This window comes from Rhinoderma darwinii, chromosome 1 (assembly GCF_050947455.1).
Source record: "Rhinoderma darwinii isolate aRhiDar2 chromosome 1, aRhiDar2.hap1, whole genome shotgun sequence".
Taxonomy (NCBI): domain Eukaryota; kingdom Metazoa; phylum Chordata; class Amphibia; order Anura; family Rhinodermatidae; genus Rhinoderma; species Rhinoderma darwinii.
This window is the reverse complement of record NC_134687.1, coordinates 182525732-182542062: the sequence shown is the minus strand read 5'-3', so window position 1 is coordinate 182542062 and position 16331 is coordinate 182525732. Positions and strand designations below refer to the sequence as shown.

General features: G+C 42.5%; 1 protein-coding gene across 1 annotated transcript in view; it reads left to right on the top strand.

Annotated features, from left to right (window-relative positions):
• LOC142757730 (venom factor-like) overlaps positions 1-16331 on the top strand; it is a 328633-nt gene that overhangs the window by 145893 nt on the left and 166409 nt on the right. Inside the window, 4 exon segments of the mRNA XM_075860640.1 lie at positions 4980-5109; positions 9765-9839; positions 10032-10190; positions 10193-10222. Coding sequence (XP_075716755.1) covers positions 4980-5109; positions 9765-9839; positions 10032-10190; positions 10193-10222 — 394 coding nt within the window.

The following is a 16331-nucleotide window of genomic DNA, read 5'->3' as shown; positions in this document are numbered from 1 at the left end:
ATTACTACAGTGTAATTTTGCAGCGAAAACGTGCCCGTAAATACGGGTGGAATACTGGTGACACCGGTCCCGTATTTATGCCAGTATTTACGGGGAGGACAAAAGTACGTTCGTGTGCATGAGGCCTAAAAGGAGAGAAACTTTTGGACATATTATTAACCCCTTAGTGACCAGCCTATTTTAGACCTTAATGACCAAGCCATTTTTTACATTTTTCCATCATCTCATTCAAAGAGCTATAACCTTTTTATTTTTGCGTCGACATAGCTGTATAAGGTCTTGTTTTTTGCGGGACAAGTTGTAATTTTTAAAAGCACCATTTTGGGGTACATAGAATTTATTGATTAACTTTTATTAACTTTTTTTTGAGGGGGAATAGAAAAGAAACAGCAATTTCGCCACACTTTTTTACGTCCTAAATTTATGCCGTTTACCGTGTGGTATGAATAACACAATAACTTTGTGGGTTGCAACTATACCAAATTTGTATAATTTTTGTATGTTTTACTACTTTTACACTGTGAAAACACTTTTTTTTCAAAATTATTTGTTTTTGCGTCTCCATATTTGAAAACCCGTAACGTTTTTATTTTTTCGCCGATGCAATTGTATGAGGGCTTTTTTTTTGCGGGACAACTTGTAGTTTTTATCGGTACCATTTTGGAGTAGATACGACTTTTTGATCACCTTTTATCACATTTTTTTAAAGCTGGTTTCAAAGAAAACAGCAATTTTTGCATGGTTTTTTATTTTATTTTTTATGACGTTCACCGGGCGGGTCAAATGATGTAATACGTTTATAGTTGGGGTCGTTACGGACGCGGCAATACCAAATATGTGTAACTTTTTTTTACTTTATTTTGTTTGTTAATAAAGAGATTTGTAAGGGGGAAAAGTGGGTTTTTCATTTTTTTTTCACTTTTATTTTTTTACTTTTTATTAAACTTTTTTTTTTACTTTTTTACTAGTCCCACTAGGGGACTTCACTATGCTATTATCCGATCGCATTTATTATACACTGAAATACTTCTGTATTGCAGTGTATTATGCCTGTCTGTGTAAAACGGACAGGCATGACGTAGCAGGCATACACTACAGGCAGACCTGGGGGCCTTTATTAGGCCCTCGGCTGCCATCGGAGACACAGACATTCGGCGATCTTATCGCCGGGTGTCAGTGGAATGAGAGGGAGCTCCCTCCCTCTCTCCAAAACAACTCAGAAATGGCGCACGCAATTGAGCGCCGCATCTGAGGGGTTAAACGGGTGAGATCGATACTTATAACGATCTCACCCGTTCGAGCAGGGATGCCCCCAGCTCTCAGCTACCTCTGGTAGCTGAGAGCAGGGATATTTAACGGCTCCCTGCTCTGTTTATTTATTCCGATGCAGTGACGTAAAAAGTCTATTGCATCGGAATAAAGCCTGTTAGTGACCAACGTAAAAACCCTATGGGGCGGTCACTAACGGGGTTTTCCGATCTTGGACATTTATGGCATATCCACAGGTAATGCCATAAAAGTCTGATAGATGCGGTCCCACCTCTGGGATCCGCACCTATCTCTAAAACGGGGCCCCCTAAGCCCCGTTCTAACTTACCACTTCCTGATCAGGTGGTCGGGAGTTAAGGAAATAGCCGAATGACCTATGATCTACATAAAAGTGAATGGGAGTTACCGAAACAGTGTAGCACGGCGTGCTACGCTGTTTCCGGAACTCGGTAGCTATGGAAACAGCGTAGCTCGCCGTGCTACGCTGTTTCCAGAACACCCATGCACTTCTATGGGAGTTACGGAAACAGCGTAACTCAGTGAGCTCGGCTGTTTACGTAACTCCGGACTACCCAACTAGGATGTGGCCGGGAGGCAGCGGAAGATGAGTAAGCTAGAACGGGGTTTAGGAGGCCCCGTTCTAGAAATAGGTGCAGGTCCGAGAGGTGGGACCCGCATCTATCGGACTTTTGTGGCATATCCTGTGGATATGCCATAAATGTCCAAGTTGGAAAAAAACCCTTTAACAAATAATCCTGACAGAATAACAAAGATGCATGTGGGGGGGGGGGGGGGATCAACATTAAGGGATAATAGGCTGAACTTATGTCTTTTTTTCAGCCTCACCATCTTATATATTTGAATCCTGCTTTTCCATTTTTCTTCATCTAAATTTAACATGAAAAATGTGTTTTATACTTTTTTTGTGAAACATATGCCACACATTTAGATATAGATTTTTTGGGTGACAAAAAACAATATCTGAAAAATATATGAGAAATATATAAGAGACGCTAATAACAAACTGTTTTATAGCCTATCCACAGTCATACAATTTGAAATGGTGGGTTCTGACCACTGGGAATCCCCACTGATCTCAAAGACAGGGGCACCCCATAGACAGAGCTCTCACTCTGGGCTATTTTCACCTGGTGAGTAACTGTGAATGTTCAGCCTCTTTCCGCCAAGACCCCTGTCATGATCAGTGGAACTCCCGGCAGTCAGATGCTACCTTTCAGGAGTTTTTGCCTATCTCCATGTATAATGGGAAGAGGTATTACAAAGGGTACATAAAAAGGGGTCCACACTCGCCATAGGTTAAGGTCTTTATGGTGCAAGGGGCCCAATCTATCAGGAGTCAAGGTCTCTCTGGGGGAAGGGAGCCAAATCTGCAAAGGGGCAAGGGGCACAATCAGGGGCGTAGCTAAAGGCTCATGGGCCTGGGTGCAAGAATTCAACTTGGGCCCCCCTACCCCTCCCCAACACCACCATCACCAGACCCCTGCGCGTGCCTATGCCCAGCCGCCTTGCCCAACAGCCCCCATAGTATAATGCTCCCACACTGTATAATGCTCCCATAACTGCCCCATACAGTATAATGCCCCCCATAACTGCTCCATACCTTATAATGCTCCCCATATCAGCCCCCACAGTATAATGCCCCACATAGCTTCCCCATACAGTATAGTGCCCCCCATATCAGTTCCCCATACAGTATAATGCCCCCATATCAGCTCCCCATACAGTATAATGTGCTCCATATCAGCTCCCTATACAGTATAATGCCCCCCTTATGAGCTTCCCATACAGTATAATGCCCCCATATGAGCTCCCCATACAGTATAATGCCCCCCATATGAGCTCCCCATATAGTATAATACCTCCCATATCGGCCGCTATACAGTATAATGCCCCCATATCAGCCCCCCATGAAGTATAATGCCCCCCACCTCATTAGCCCCTATGCTATATCAGCCCCCCATACAGTATAATACCCCCGCCATATCAGCCCCCCATACAGTACAATACCCCCTGCCATATCAGCCCCCCATTCAGTATAATGGCCCCCTGCCATATCAGCCCCCCATACAGTATAATGCCCCCATTTTGTGCATAATAGAAAAATAACATAATTACTTACCTATCGCCGTTCCCACGCCGGGTGGAGGATTCTTCTCCTCCTCCAGTGTGTGCTATGAGTGACTCGGCACAGACAGGCACGATGATGTCGCTACATCGCGCCTGCCTGCGTCGAGCTGCTCAGGGCACAGTGAATGCTGGGGCAAAGGGGTCAGCCATCAGCTCCTTGCTCCAGCATTGAATGGAACCGGGACCTCGGTGATTGACTCACGACCCCCCGGAGGTCTTCACACGACTCCACGCGACCCACAGTTTGTAATGTATTGTGTTGTATTGTGCAGTTTGCGGTAGAGAGAGGAGGTTGTAATTTAATGCCCCCCTCCACCGCAAACAGAGACAGCACAATACATTACAAGACAACAGGATACAACACATTACACATTACATTACAGTACAGTACAGACTACAGTACAGACTCTGCAGCTCACCTGGAGTCTTCCGCACCGGCTCTTCCACGCTGGCTGATACGCCCCTCACGTGACGTCACGGTCACATGGTACACTAAGTGTACCATGTGACCGTAACCAGGAAGTGCCGGCTCCGCGGCACAGAAAATGTATGTTGCTTTATGGCAATGGGGGCCCCGTGGGCCCCCCAGGATTAGGGGCCCAGTTGCAACTGCGACCGCTGTGACCTCTATAGCTACGCCACTGAGCACAATGTACCCGAACCAAGGTCTCTGTCGAGGGAAGAGGGCCCAACCTATCAGGGGACCAGAGCTCTGTAAGGAAAGGGGGTCTAATCTATGAGGGGCCAGGGGGCTCTGTATGGAGGGCGGATAGTTTAACAGGGGCCACGGGCTCTGTGGGGAGAAAGGCAGAGAAAAAAGCTGTACATGATTAAAAATATATAACATATACAGTATATATTAGAAAGATTCTGCTCTGTGCTTTGCTGACTGCATCTGGCTCTGAAGTATTTAGACTCCGGCCTGCATCTTCACTCTGAACTCCTCCTCTCCTCCCCGCTGTCAAGATAGGAAGAAGGTGGGAGCAGCATAGAAGCAATGCACGACAGAGCTATGAATTGGGGCCCATTAGTCACCACCAAATAATTTATGTATGCAGCGGCGACGAGCAGTTGGTGATGGGCAGCGGGCCCCTTTTCTTACATTTTCCCGGGCCCCTGATGACAGTACCTACTGTATTACCCTGATGGCGACTGTGATAATAAGTGTAGAATACATACTTTCCTGTTTTTTGTTGTTTTTTTTTGCTTCGAAATAACACTTACCAATTTTACAATGTTAGAAAGAGAGAAAGTTTCCATAATTATTTTGTGGTTGCCATTGATATGTCCATGGACATATACAAAAGTATGCATTTAGTACAGCAAATAATACCTAAAAAAAAACGTTCATATTAAACAGTTCCTTCCGACCATAGACCTTTATGGTGTATCCTAATGTTTGCTTTCCCACAAGCCCTATAGACGCTACCAGAGAAAGCAGCATGCATGTATCCCAATAATAGGGGATCCTACAAATACCCCAATAATGTCTGTGGTCAGAATACCACTTTAAGTCAGTTTTGTCTGGTTTATTTTTGTAACATCTGTTTTGTCAAACCTAGATATGGGATGACGTACAGCAAAATGACATTGGATGCACAGCTGGAAGTGGAGCCAACCCTTTGGGTGTATTTCAAGATGCTGGGCTGGATTTTGCAACCAGTTTAGATATACAGACTCCAGCCAGAAAAGGTAAACATAAAAATATAGCAACCAAACAGCACTTAATATATGCAACAGAATTCCTTTATTCCAGCAACTGATTATCAAGAAACTGTGAAAATCTGGCACTAGTTTTCAACACAAAACTGAAATATTATGTAACAACTCACTAGTAGGCCACAAGCAGAAGACTGAGCATAGAGAATCAATTAAAAAACAATTCTAATTTAAAAAAACAACAACACCGTTATAGTGGTAGATTTTGCCTTAATTTTTTTTAACTTTCTGAAGGTTCTCTACCCTCTCAAGTGAGTTTGTTTTTGTCCATTTTTTTTTTTGGTTATTTCATTATCCAGATGCTATATTAAGTGAAAAAAAATACTTCAAAACACGATTGACAAATAAAATCATGTATTAACCTCTTAACGACCAGGCCTTTTTTGGCCTTAATGGCCAAGCACTACTTTTAGTTTATTAACCATCGCATTCCAAGAGTCATAACTTTTTTATTTTTCCAACGACATAGCCGTATGAGGGCTGTTTTTTTTGTGGGACGTGTTGTATTTTCCAATTTTTGGGTGCATACAATATATTGATTAACTTTTATTAACTTTTTTTGGTGGTAATTGAAAGAAAAAAAAACAACTATTCCAGCATTGTTTTTTGCTTTTAAAATGATGACGTTTACTATGTGGCGTAAATAACATGTTAATTTTATTCTATGGGTTTGTACGATTATGGAGATACTAAATATGTATAGGCTTTTTTATGTTTTACTATGTTTGCACACTGAAAACCATTTTTTTTAAAAATTGAATTACTTTTTGCATCGCCGCATTTCAAGAGCCGTAACTTTTTTCTTTTTTCATCGATGAAAAGGGGCTCTTATATATTTATATATATATATATATATATATATATATATATATATATATATACACACACACTACCGTTCAAAAGTTTGGGGTCACCCAGACAATTTTGTGTTTTCCATGAAAACTCACACTTATATTTATCAAATGAGTTGCAAAATTACTAGAAAATATAGTCAAGACATTGACAAGGTTAGAAATAATGATTTTTATTTGAAATAATAATTTTCTCCTTCAAACTTTGCTTTCGTCAAAGAATGCTCCATTTGCAGCAATTACAGCTTTGCAGACCTTTGGCATTCTAGCTGTTAATTTGCTGAGGTAATCGGGAGACATTTCACCCCATGCTTCCAGAAGCCCACAAGTTGGATTGGCTTGATGGGCACTTCTTGTGTACCATACGGTCAAGCTGCTCCCACAACAGCTCTATGGGGTTGAGATCTGGTGACTGCGCTGGCCACTCCATTACAGATAGAATACCAGCTGCCTGCTTCTTCCCTAAATAGTTCTTGCATAATTTGGGGGTGTGCTTTGGGTCATTGTCCTGTTGTAGGATGAAATTGGCTCCAATCAAGCGCTGTCCACAGGGTATGGCATGGCGTTGCAAAATGAAGTGATAGCCTTCCTTATTCAAAATCCCTTTTACCTTGTACAAATCTCCCACTTTACCAGCACCAAAGCAACCCCAGACCATCACATTACCTCCACCATGCTTGACAGATGGCGTCAGGCACTCTTCCAGCATCTTTTCAGTTGTTCTGCATCTCACAAATGTTCTTCTTTGTGAACCAAACACCTCAAAGTTCGATTCGTCTGTCCATAACACTTTTTTCCAATCTTCCTCTGTCCAATGTCTGTGTGCTTTTGCCCATATTAATCTTTTCCTTTTATTAGCCGGTCTCAGATATGGCTTTTTCTTTGCCACTCTGCCCTGAAGGCCAGCATCCCGGAGTCGCCTCTTCACTGTAGACGTTGACACTGGCGTTTTGTGGGTACTATTTAATTAAGCTGCCATTTGAGGACCTGTGAGGCGTCTATTTCTCAAACTAGAGACTCTAATGTACTTGTCTTGTTGCTCAGTTGTGCAGCGGGGCCTCCCACTTCTCTTTCTACTCTGGTTAGAGCCTGTTTGTGCTGTCCTCTGAAGGGAGTAGTACACACCGTTGTAGGAAATCTTCAGTTTCTTGGCAATTTCTCGCATGGAATAGCCTTAATTTCTAAGAACAAGAATAGACTGTCGAGTTTCACATGAAAGCTCTCTTTTTCTAGCCATTTTGAGAGTTTAATCGAACCCACAAATGTAATGCTCCAGATTCTCAACTAGCTCAAAGGAAGGTCAGTTTTATAGCTCCTCTAAACAGCAAAACTGTTTACAGCGGTGCTAACATAATTGCACAAGGGTTTTCAAGTGTTTTCTAATCATCCATTAGCCTTGTAACACAGTTAGCAAACACAATGTACCATTAGAACACTGGAGTGATGGTTGCTGGAAATGGGCCTCTATACACCTATGTAGATATTGCATTAAAAACCAGACGTTTGCAGCTAGAATAGTCATTTAGCACATTAACAATGTATAGAGTGTATTTCTGATTAATTGAATGTTATCTTCATTGAAAAACACTGCTTTTCTTGCAAAAATAAGGACATTTCTAAGTGACCCTAAACTTTTGAATGGTAGTGTGTGTTTATATATATATATATATATATATATATATATATATATATATATATATGCGCTACACACACGTGTGTAAAAGGGCTGGTGTAATGGTGGGTTTCACCTACTTGTGTCATCCACCATTACTACCTCCTTTATATTCAGGGTCACTAGGGTTATGCCTAGTTCCCCTACCTTTTCCTTATACTAACGTTAATCTACTTGCTTTGCTGCTACTCAAGGGAATAAGACCGTATAGTAAATAAAGGTAATATTTATTAACATACAGTAATCACTCTCAGGGTATGTGCACACGAGAACTGTCTTTTACGTCTGAAAAGACAGACTGTTTTCAGGAGAAAACAGCTGCATCGTTTCAGACGTAAAAGCTCCGCCTCGCATTATGCGAGGCGTCTTTGACGCTCGTAATCTTGAGCTGCTCTTCATTGAATGCAATGAAGAACGGCTCAAATTACGTTGCAAAGAAGTGTCCTGCACTACTTTGCCGAGGCAGTCATTTTACGCGTCGTCGTTTGACAGCTGTCAAACGACGACGCGTAAATGACAGGTCGTCGGCACAGTACGTCCGCAAACCCATTCAAATGAATGGGCAGATGTTTGCAGACGTATTGAAGCCGTATTTTCTGACGTAAAACGAGGCATAATACGCCTCGTTTACGTCTGAAAATTGGTTGTGTGAACCCAGCCTCATATATAAAATACAGTAACTAAACACAGAACACAGTAACCGATCACCGTATAGTATCAGTATACCCCAATACATATAACACGTTAATATATACTGAGTATACTCACACTATACGTAGTACAGTATAAACACGGTATCACAATCCTAATTATTCCGCCACCCACTTACCTAAACTTACATAGAAATTACGTTACAACAAAATACACATGCTCACTGTTTCTGTTCCACTACCACCTAGCAATAACTATCCCTGTACACTAAGGGTTAATAGTAAGGGTCACTAGGCACAGCAAGGGTTACCAGGGACAGCAGGAGGATAAAGGGTTAACAAGGGGAATGGGTTGCTGTTTACCAGGGGATAGCAGGTAAATGGTGGGAAAGGGTTAAACAGGTATCAGGGGATATGCAGGTAAAGGGTTGAAGTAAGGAGGAGGGAGAGCATAACGTGTAGCTGCTGCTACACGTGGATACTTAGCGGTTCATGTGGTCCAAGTTGGTGAGTTGGTGTGTCTTAATGTAGGCAGAAAAAAAGAGAGAGGTTTGGGACCGTTTGTCCTTTTAAACCCTCCCGTGCACATCTGTGTGACATCACATGCTCATGCACATGCAAGGGGGGGAGGGCATGGGCTTATGGCTACCTCATGGAATACCATTACCTGGTGAGAAAGGGGGGAAGGGCAGCTCGTGTGAATGCATTGGATGTGTCTAATGTCTTCTCCCCCAGAGGGCAGAGATACACACCCAACTAATATCTGACATAGAAAACACTTCCCTTTACAGTCGATGTGGTCATATGTGGGCTTGTTTCTTGCGAGACGAGATGTAGTTTTCATTGGTACTATTTTGGAGTTCATGGGACTTATTGACAAACTTTTGTTTGATTTTTTGGGGGGGAATGAAAAAAAAAAGGAATTGCGCCCTTGTTTTTTTTTTGTTTTTTTTACACTATTCGGTGGTTTAATAAATGTGTTAACCTAATTGTTCCATTTCTTGACTATTGCGTCGATACCATATATTTGTATTTTTTTATTTTGTTTATACTTTTACTAAATAAAACCACTTTTTATGGAAAAAAGTGGTTTTATTTTATTTTAACTGTCATTTTTGTTTTTTGTGTTTATTTAACTGTTTTTAAAATTATTTTTCTAGTCCCACTAGGGGCCTCTACAATGCGATCTTCTAATCACAGATATATTGCATACCTCCCAACCGTCTCGGATTCAGCGAGACAATCCCGGATTCCCGGCAGTGTCCCGCTGTCCCGGGTGGCCAGTGGTATGTACCGGTTTCAACTGTATCTGCATCCTCAGGACACAGATACAGTTAAATCCAATGCTGAAGCAGGGAACCTTTTAATAGTATTTTTGTTTTTTTCTAGCCCAAATCTTTTTTTATTAATTAGAACTAAATCTACATGTATGTAATAATTTTCTATATTTTGCAGATTTTACCTGCTCTTTAGGCCAACATGGGCGTAGCCGTCGTTCAATAGAAATGTTGAAAGCAAAGCAAAAAAAAGGTAATTGTTTGAATGACATTAAATATAAAGTTTATTGTATTCAGAATGTACTAATGGACTAAGTATTTACGTTTTAAACTAATATATGCATTCACTAATATAATGGTATGTTAAATGGTAATTTGTTGGTTCCCATAAAAAAATTAATAAAAAAAAAATGCATATTACTGAAATTACTTGTATTGCTTACAGCAAGTGCATCTCCCGCGCATCTGAGACCATGTTGTTTGGCTGGATTGCACGAGAGTCCGATGGGACTTTCTTGTAGTAAAAGAAGAAAGCAGGTTCAGCATGGAAAGGAATGTGCAGACATGTTCTTTGAGTGCTGCTTACATGCAGAGGAACTAAGAAAACTTTTATTGCTGACTTAGGATGGGACAGGTGTAAGTATTTGGTTATTCTATGTTATTCTATTAAGCTTTAGTATGAAGCTAGATTTATTTTTGTAAACTATTTAAGTACGTGAAGAACATTTTACCAATATGAATTGCATAAAATATAAAGCATTTTTAGTGAATGCCTTAAACCAAAATATTATGTTATACGGATATATATACAGTGAAGGAAATAAGTATTTGATCCCTTGCTGATTTTGTAAGTTTGCCCACTGTCAAAGACATGAACAGTCTAGAATTTTTGGGCTAGGTTAATTTTACCAGTGAGAGATAGATTATATAAAAAAAAAAAACAGAAAATCACATTGTCAAAATGATATATATTTATTTGCATTGTGCACAGAGAAATAAGTATTTGATCCCTTTGGCAAACAAGACTTAATACTTGGTGGCAAAACCCTTGTTGGCAAGCACAGCAGTCAGACGTTTCTTGTAGTTGATGATGAGGTTTGCACACATGTTAGATGGAATTTTGGCCCACTCCTCTTTGCAGATCATCTGTAAATCATTAAGATTTCGAGGCTGTCGCTTGGCAACTCGGATCTTCAGCTCCCTCCATAAGTTTTCGATGGGATTAAGGTCTGGAGACTGGCTAGGTCACTCCATGACCTTAATGTGCTTCTTTTTGAGCCACTCCTTTGTTGCCTTGGCTGTATGTTTCGTGTCATTGTCGTGCTGGAAGACCCAGCCACGAGCCATTTTTAATGTCCTGGTGGAGGGAAGGAGGTTGTCACTCAGGATTTGATGGTACATGGCTCCATCCATTCTCCCATTGATGCAGTGAAGTAGTCCTGTGCCCTTAGCAGAGAAACACACCCAAAACATAATGTTTCCACCTCCATGCCTGACAGTGGGGACGGTGTTCTTTGGGTCATAGGAAGCATTTCTCTTCCTCCAAACACGGCGAGTTGAGTTAATGCCAAAGAGCTAAATTTTAGTCTCATCTGACCACAGCACCTTCTCCCAATCACTCTCAGAATCATCCAGATGTTCATTTGCAAACTTCAGATGGGCCTGTACATGTGCCTTCTTGAGCAGGGGGACCTTGCGGGCACTGCAGGATTTTAATCCATTACGGCGTAATGTGTTACCAATGGTTTTCTTGGTGACTGTGGTCCCAGCTACCTTGAGATCATTAACAAGTTCCCCCCGTGTAGTTTTCGGCTGAGCTCTCACCTTCCTCAGGATCAAGGATACCCCACGAGGTGAGATTTTGCATGGAGCCCCAGATCGATGTCGATTGACAGTCATTTTGTATGTCTTCGATTTTCTTAATATTGCACCAACAGTTGTCTCCTTCTCACCCAGCGTCTTACTTATGGTTTTGTAGCCCATTCCAGCCTTGTGCAGGTCTATGATCTTGTCCCTGACATCCTTAGAAAGCTCTTTGGTCTTGCCCATGTTGTAGAGGTTAGAGTCAGACTGATTAATTGAGTCTGTGGACAGGAGTCTTTTATACAGGTGACCATTTAAGACAGCTGTCTTTAATGAAGGCACCAAGTTGATTTGGAGCGTGTAACTGGTCTGGAGGAGGATGAACTCTTAATGGTTGGTAGGGGATCAAATACTTATTTCTCTGTGCACAATGCAAATAAATATATATAATTTAGAAATTTTTTTTTTAAATATAATCTATCTCTCACTGGTAAAATTAACCTAGCCTAAAAATTCTAGACTGTTCATGTCTTTGACAGTGGGTAAACTTACAAAATCAGCAAGGGATCAAATACTTATTTCCTTCACTGTGTATATATATATATATATATATATATATATATATATATATATATATATATATATATATATATATACGGTGGGTGGCTATTCCTGGCCTTGATGTTCGGTGGCTATTCCTGGCTATTTTTGTCACCTTTAGAAGGTCTTGTTTACAATCATGTTTTAGCCCTATGGGATTTTTAGATGTATTGTATGTGAACCATAGTGTGAATTCTTCAATGGATAACATTAATTTCAATGGGACTTCAGTAAATGCCAAATGTTCATTTAGGCTCCAATGTCAATTATTAACATCACGTCCATATGGAAATATAGGTAAAATCAAATTTGAAAAACAGAATATTAACCAGGCTTAAAATAGTGTCTTAGCTTTACAATGTGGGAAAACAGGCAAGTATTGTGTATCCAAAGCCACCAGAGTGTTTCAAATACTTAGGTCCCTATGTTTTGGCTCTACGTTTAGCGTGTACATTGGGAAAGCTCCCTACGTATAGGCTAAACATGTCCATAGGGCTCCATTAGTCTGACGGAGTCCAAAAGGGTGTCCTTTTGGCCTGTGTCGGGCTGGTATACTTTGGTATACCTTTTTTTTGGAGGATAGAATAACGTAGTATATTATGCTATTCTATCCTGAGGGATCCTGCAAAAAAAACATATACCGTGCGATATACATTTTTTTTTACATGGGAGCCTATGTGTAACAGATGCTACTGTATGGTATCTGTCTCAGGTATACATTAAATGTTTTGCTTGGGGAGTTTTCCTAGGGCTGGAATCCCCGGGAAGAGCATCAGGTGGCGCTCGACCAGGGAATTCCAACCCTGGGGAAGCCCCTGACGTCACTGTCCATATATGGACATAATGTCAGGGACTTTCAATTAGGGAGTCCCTGGCTATTGCATTGGTAGCGCTCTGCCCGGGAGCTCCGGGACTGGAGAAACCCCTGACATCACTGTCTATATATGGACAGTGATGTCCAGGGCTTTTAACTACGGAGTCCCTGGCAAAAGCAATTGTACCGCTCTGGCTGTGGACTTCAGGACTGGAGAAGCCCCTGGTGTTACTGTCCATATATGGACAGTGACATCAGGGGCTCCTCCAGTCCTTGAGTCCTCGGCCAGAACTCTTCTGATGCTCTCACCAATGAGTACATAATTTAAAACCCCTGTCCATCACTGTCCATATATAGACAGTGAAGTCAGGGGCCCGCATCACAAAGACCATTATATAAATATATTAATGGCACATACAATAAATATGGTGAAATCCTGTTCCATGTAAAACCCGCTCAAAAAACAAGGGGGCAGTCCCTACGTCTGGAAAAAAAAAGGTTCAACCTGCAGAGGCGACAAGCCTTCTTTACTGTGAATCTATGGAATAGTCTACCGCAGGAGTTGGTCACAGCAGGGACAGTAGATGGCTTTAAAAAAGGCTTAGATACTTTCCTAGAACCAAAAAATATTATCTCCTATGTGTAGAAATGTTTCCGTTCCCTTTTCCCATCCCTTGGTTGAACTTGATGGACATGTGTCTTTTTTCAACCGTACTAACTATGTAACGTCAAGTGACCTCAAGGGCTTGCGATGCTCAGGCCGGGGACTCCATATATGGACAGTGATGTCAAGGGCATTCCCCGGGCTCAGTGCTTAAGGCAGCGCTGTGCCCGGGGAGTTTAGGTGACGTATCCCACTGTATGCCTATACAGTGTGATACGTCGGTGCCCTCCGACAGATGAACAGGGCCTTAGCTGTTTTGGGAACAGGGCCTTGTGTGGCACTGTGTATATAGAATTTAATGTCTATGGCCACAGCCCGTCGTTCTGACTTACCCCTTGACGGCCGTGGCCATGGACATCCGAGTTCCTTGCAGCATCGTCCTCCTGTGAGGCGCCACCACTCACTTCCGGGTATCGAGACTGTCTCAGGAGGGCGCACGTGCCCGCACGTTAATGGTCTTAAAAGGCCAGTGCACGCATAATTGCTGGAAGTCTGCACTCTAGCCCAGAATGCGCTGGGCTATAAAAGGGGCTCTGCCCTCTTGTTCTTTCCCTGAGCGTTGTTCGTTACCCAAAGTTTGTCTTGCTAATGGTCCCCTAGTGTCTCCCAGTTTCCTAGTGTTCCCTGTTCCTGTATCCTGTTTCCCGTACTATCCAGATCTAGTGCCGTGCTGAGCTGTTGCTGTGTTGTTCTGCATTCCACACCTGTTCTGCTATGCAACGCCTGACGTCTACCTGCCGCCTGGTCCCAGCCAAGCCTGCCTTGCTACTGTCTACATTGCCTCAGGTATCCTCTCTGGACTATAGGCTCTGTACTTTACCTGTTTGTCCAGCTGCCATCCCGCTACGCGGTACGGCCCAGTGGGTCCACACCCCACATCGTGACAGTACGCTCAGGCCATGGACTCCGCTGGTCAATTCAAGGGCATGTCATCCTCCCAAGCCATGCAGGCGGACCTGCAGGATCTCCGAGCTAGACAGGATCAACTTCTTGTGGCAGTGGACTCCGTGACACAGCAGCTAGGAACTTCTATATGAACGGAAATCATGTGGTACCCAACAATTTCAAACTACTATCAAACCTGCGGTATCAACCTATATTAGATGTATTGGCACTTTTGATGCGGGCTCTCGTCAGGTTCGGGAGATCCTGCAACGACACTGGCCAATCCTCTTGGCTGATCCTGACCTCCGAAACGCAATTTCCCATACTCCCAGCATTACTTACCGCAGAGGAAAGAACCTGCGCGACTATCTGGTACACAGCCATCACTCTAGATCTACTGTGGTATCTAAATGCTGCCTTAAGTCGTCAACTGTAGGTTTCCATCCCTGTGGCCGCTGTTCGTTCTGTCACCTGATGCCCACTGTTAAGCAATTCACCAACCCACTTGATGGCAGATCATATCAAATGAGACAGTTCATCAACTGCCAAAGTAAAGGTGTAATTTATGTCGCCAAAAGTCAGTGTCCCAAGTTTTACGTAGGAAAAACAGTCCAGGAATTAAGGAGAAGGGTCTCCAAACATTTGAGCACCATAAGCCAGAAGGATGATACACCATTGTCTAGACATATTCGATTTACACATGGGGGTGACATTCGCTCTCTACAATTCTGGGGCATCACCCAGATCAAATTAGGCCCTAGAGCTGGCAACCTAGATCGTAGGTTGCTACAGGAGGAAGCCCGCGATCCATCGGTGGGGCACCCTCAGCCCGGGTGGTCTAAATGTGGGGTTTACTTTTGCGGCGTTTCTTTGACCTTTGAATATTTAGTCTTTCCTGCCTACTATAACTCATGCTGTTGTATCGCTATGAACATGGCACTAACTAAGTCTGATCACCTATCGGTGGCCAGCCATGGTAATTGTGTTCTCCCCTTTGGAGACACACTGACACTTATTACGATAAAACTTTTAGCATTGCTACAATAGCAGTTAATGGTATTCATTTACCTCCTTCCATCATTCTTACCTTTCTACAGTATACATTTTTTATTTATGATTATCAACACGTATAACTACATTTCCCTGACGGCTGTGCTGCAATTTCTCTCTTGTATCATCCTTGTATGTCAGTATCGGCATAAGCATGGTGATTCTATTATAACCATGTTGGCACCAAACATGGCATTTATTGCGATCTTGATACTTAGTTTGCATATTGATTTCAGACATCACTATCCGAATGGATGGTCATACTTACTTTTATTGTAGCTGTTGTAGCTCGTTCAGTCTCTTCTGGTACTTGTGTGCCGACTTTCGCGCATGCGCTCCAGCGGGATTCTCCTCCTGACTGTGATATTCTGTTTCCTCCTAGTGGGCTACTACGCATGCGCCACCAGACTACGATCCATTGGTCATTATACACCTAACGTACTATTCGTTCCACCGCCTGTCCATCACTGATGTGGAGGCTCGACCTTCCAATTCAACTTCCATTGGACATTTGCCTCATTGTAGTGACAGCTGCAACTAATTCTCTATGTATTTAGCTTTGAGAAATCCGCGGCGCGCCGTCATTAGCCCCGATACCCCTGAAGACGCTGCATCTGCAGTGAAACATGTCGGGGGGGCTTACTTGAAATTTTAATAATTGTCGACTGCTGACCTCTAATACTAAACCTTGGTCTGAGTGCGGCGTGCTGCAGCCGCTGACACTCTGTATCTCCTTGCTGGTACACATTGCACTACGCTGGTCAATGTTAGCAGTGGACATGAATTTTTTAATTTCTATGTAGTGTGTCTCTTGCTTTAATAGCCTAATAAAATGTTGTTATTTTTTTGCTATAGTTGTTAAAAAGGGCCTTCTTGCCGGCAGGCATCCATTCCTACTGATCGTTAATTCGCCCGTCAACTATTTGGGT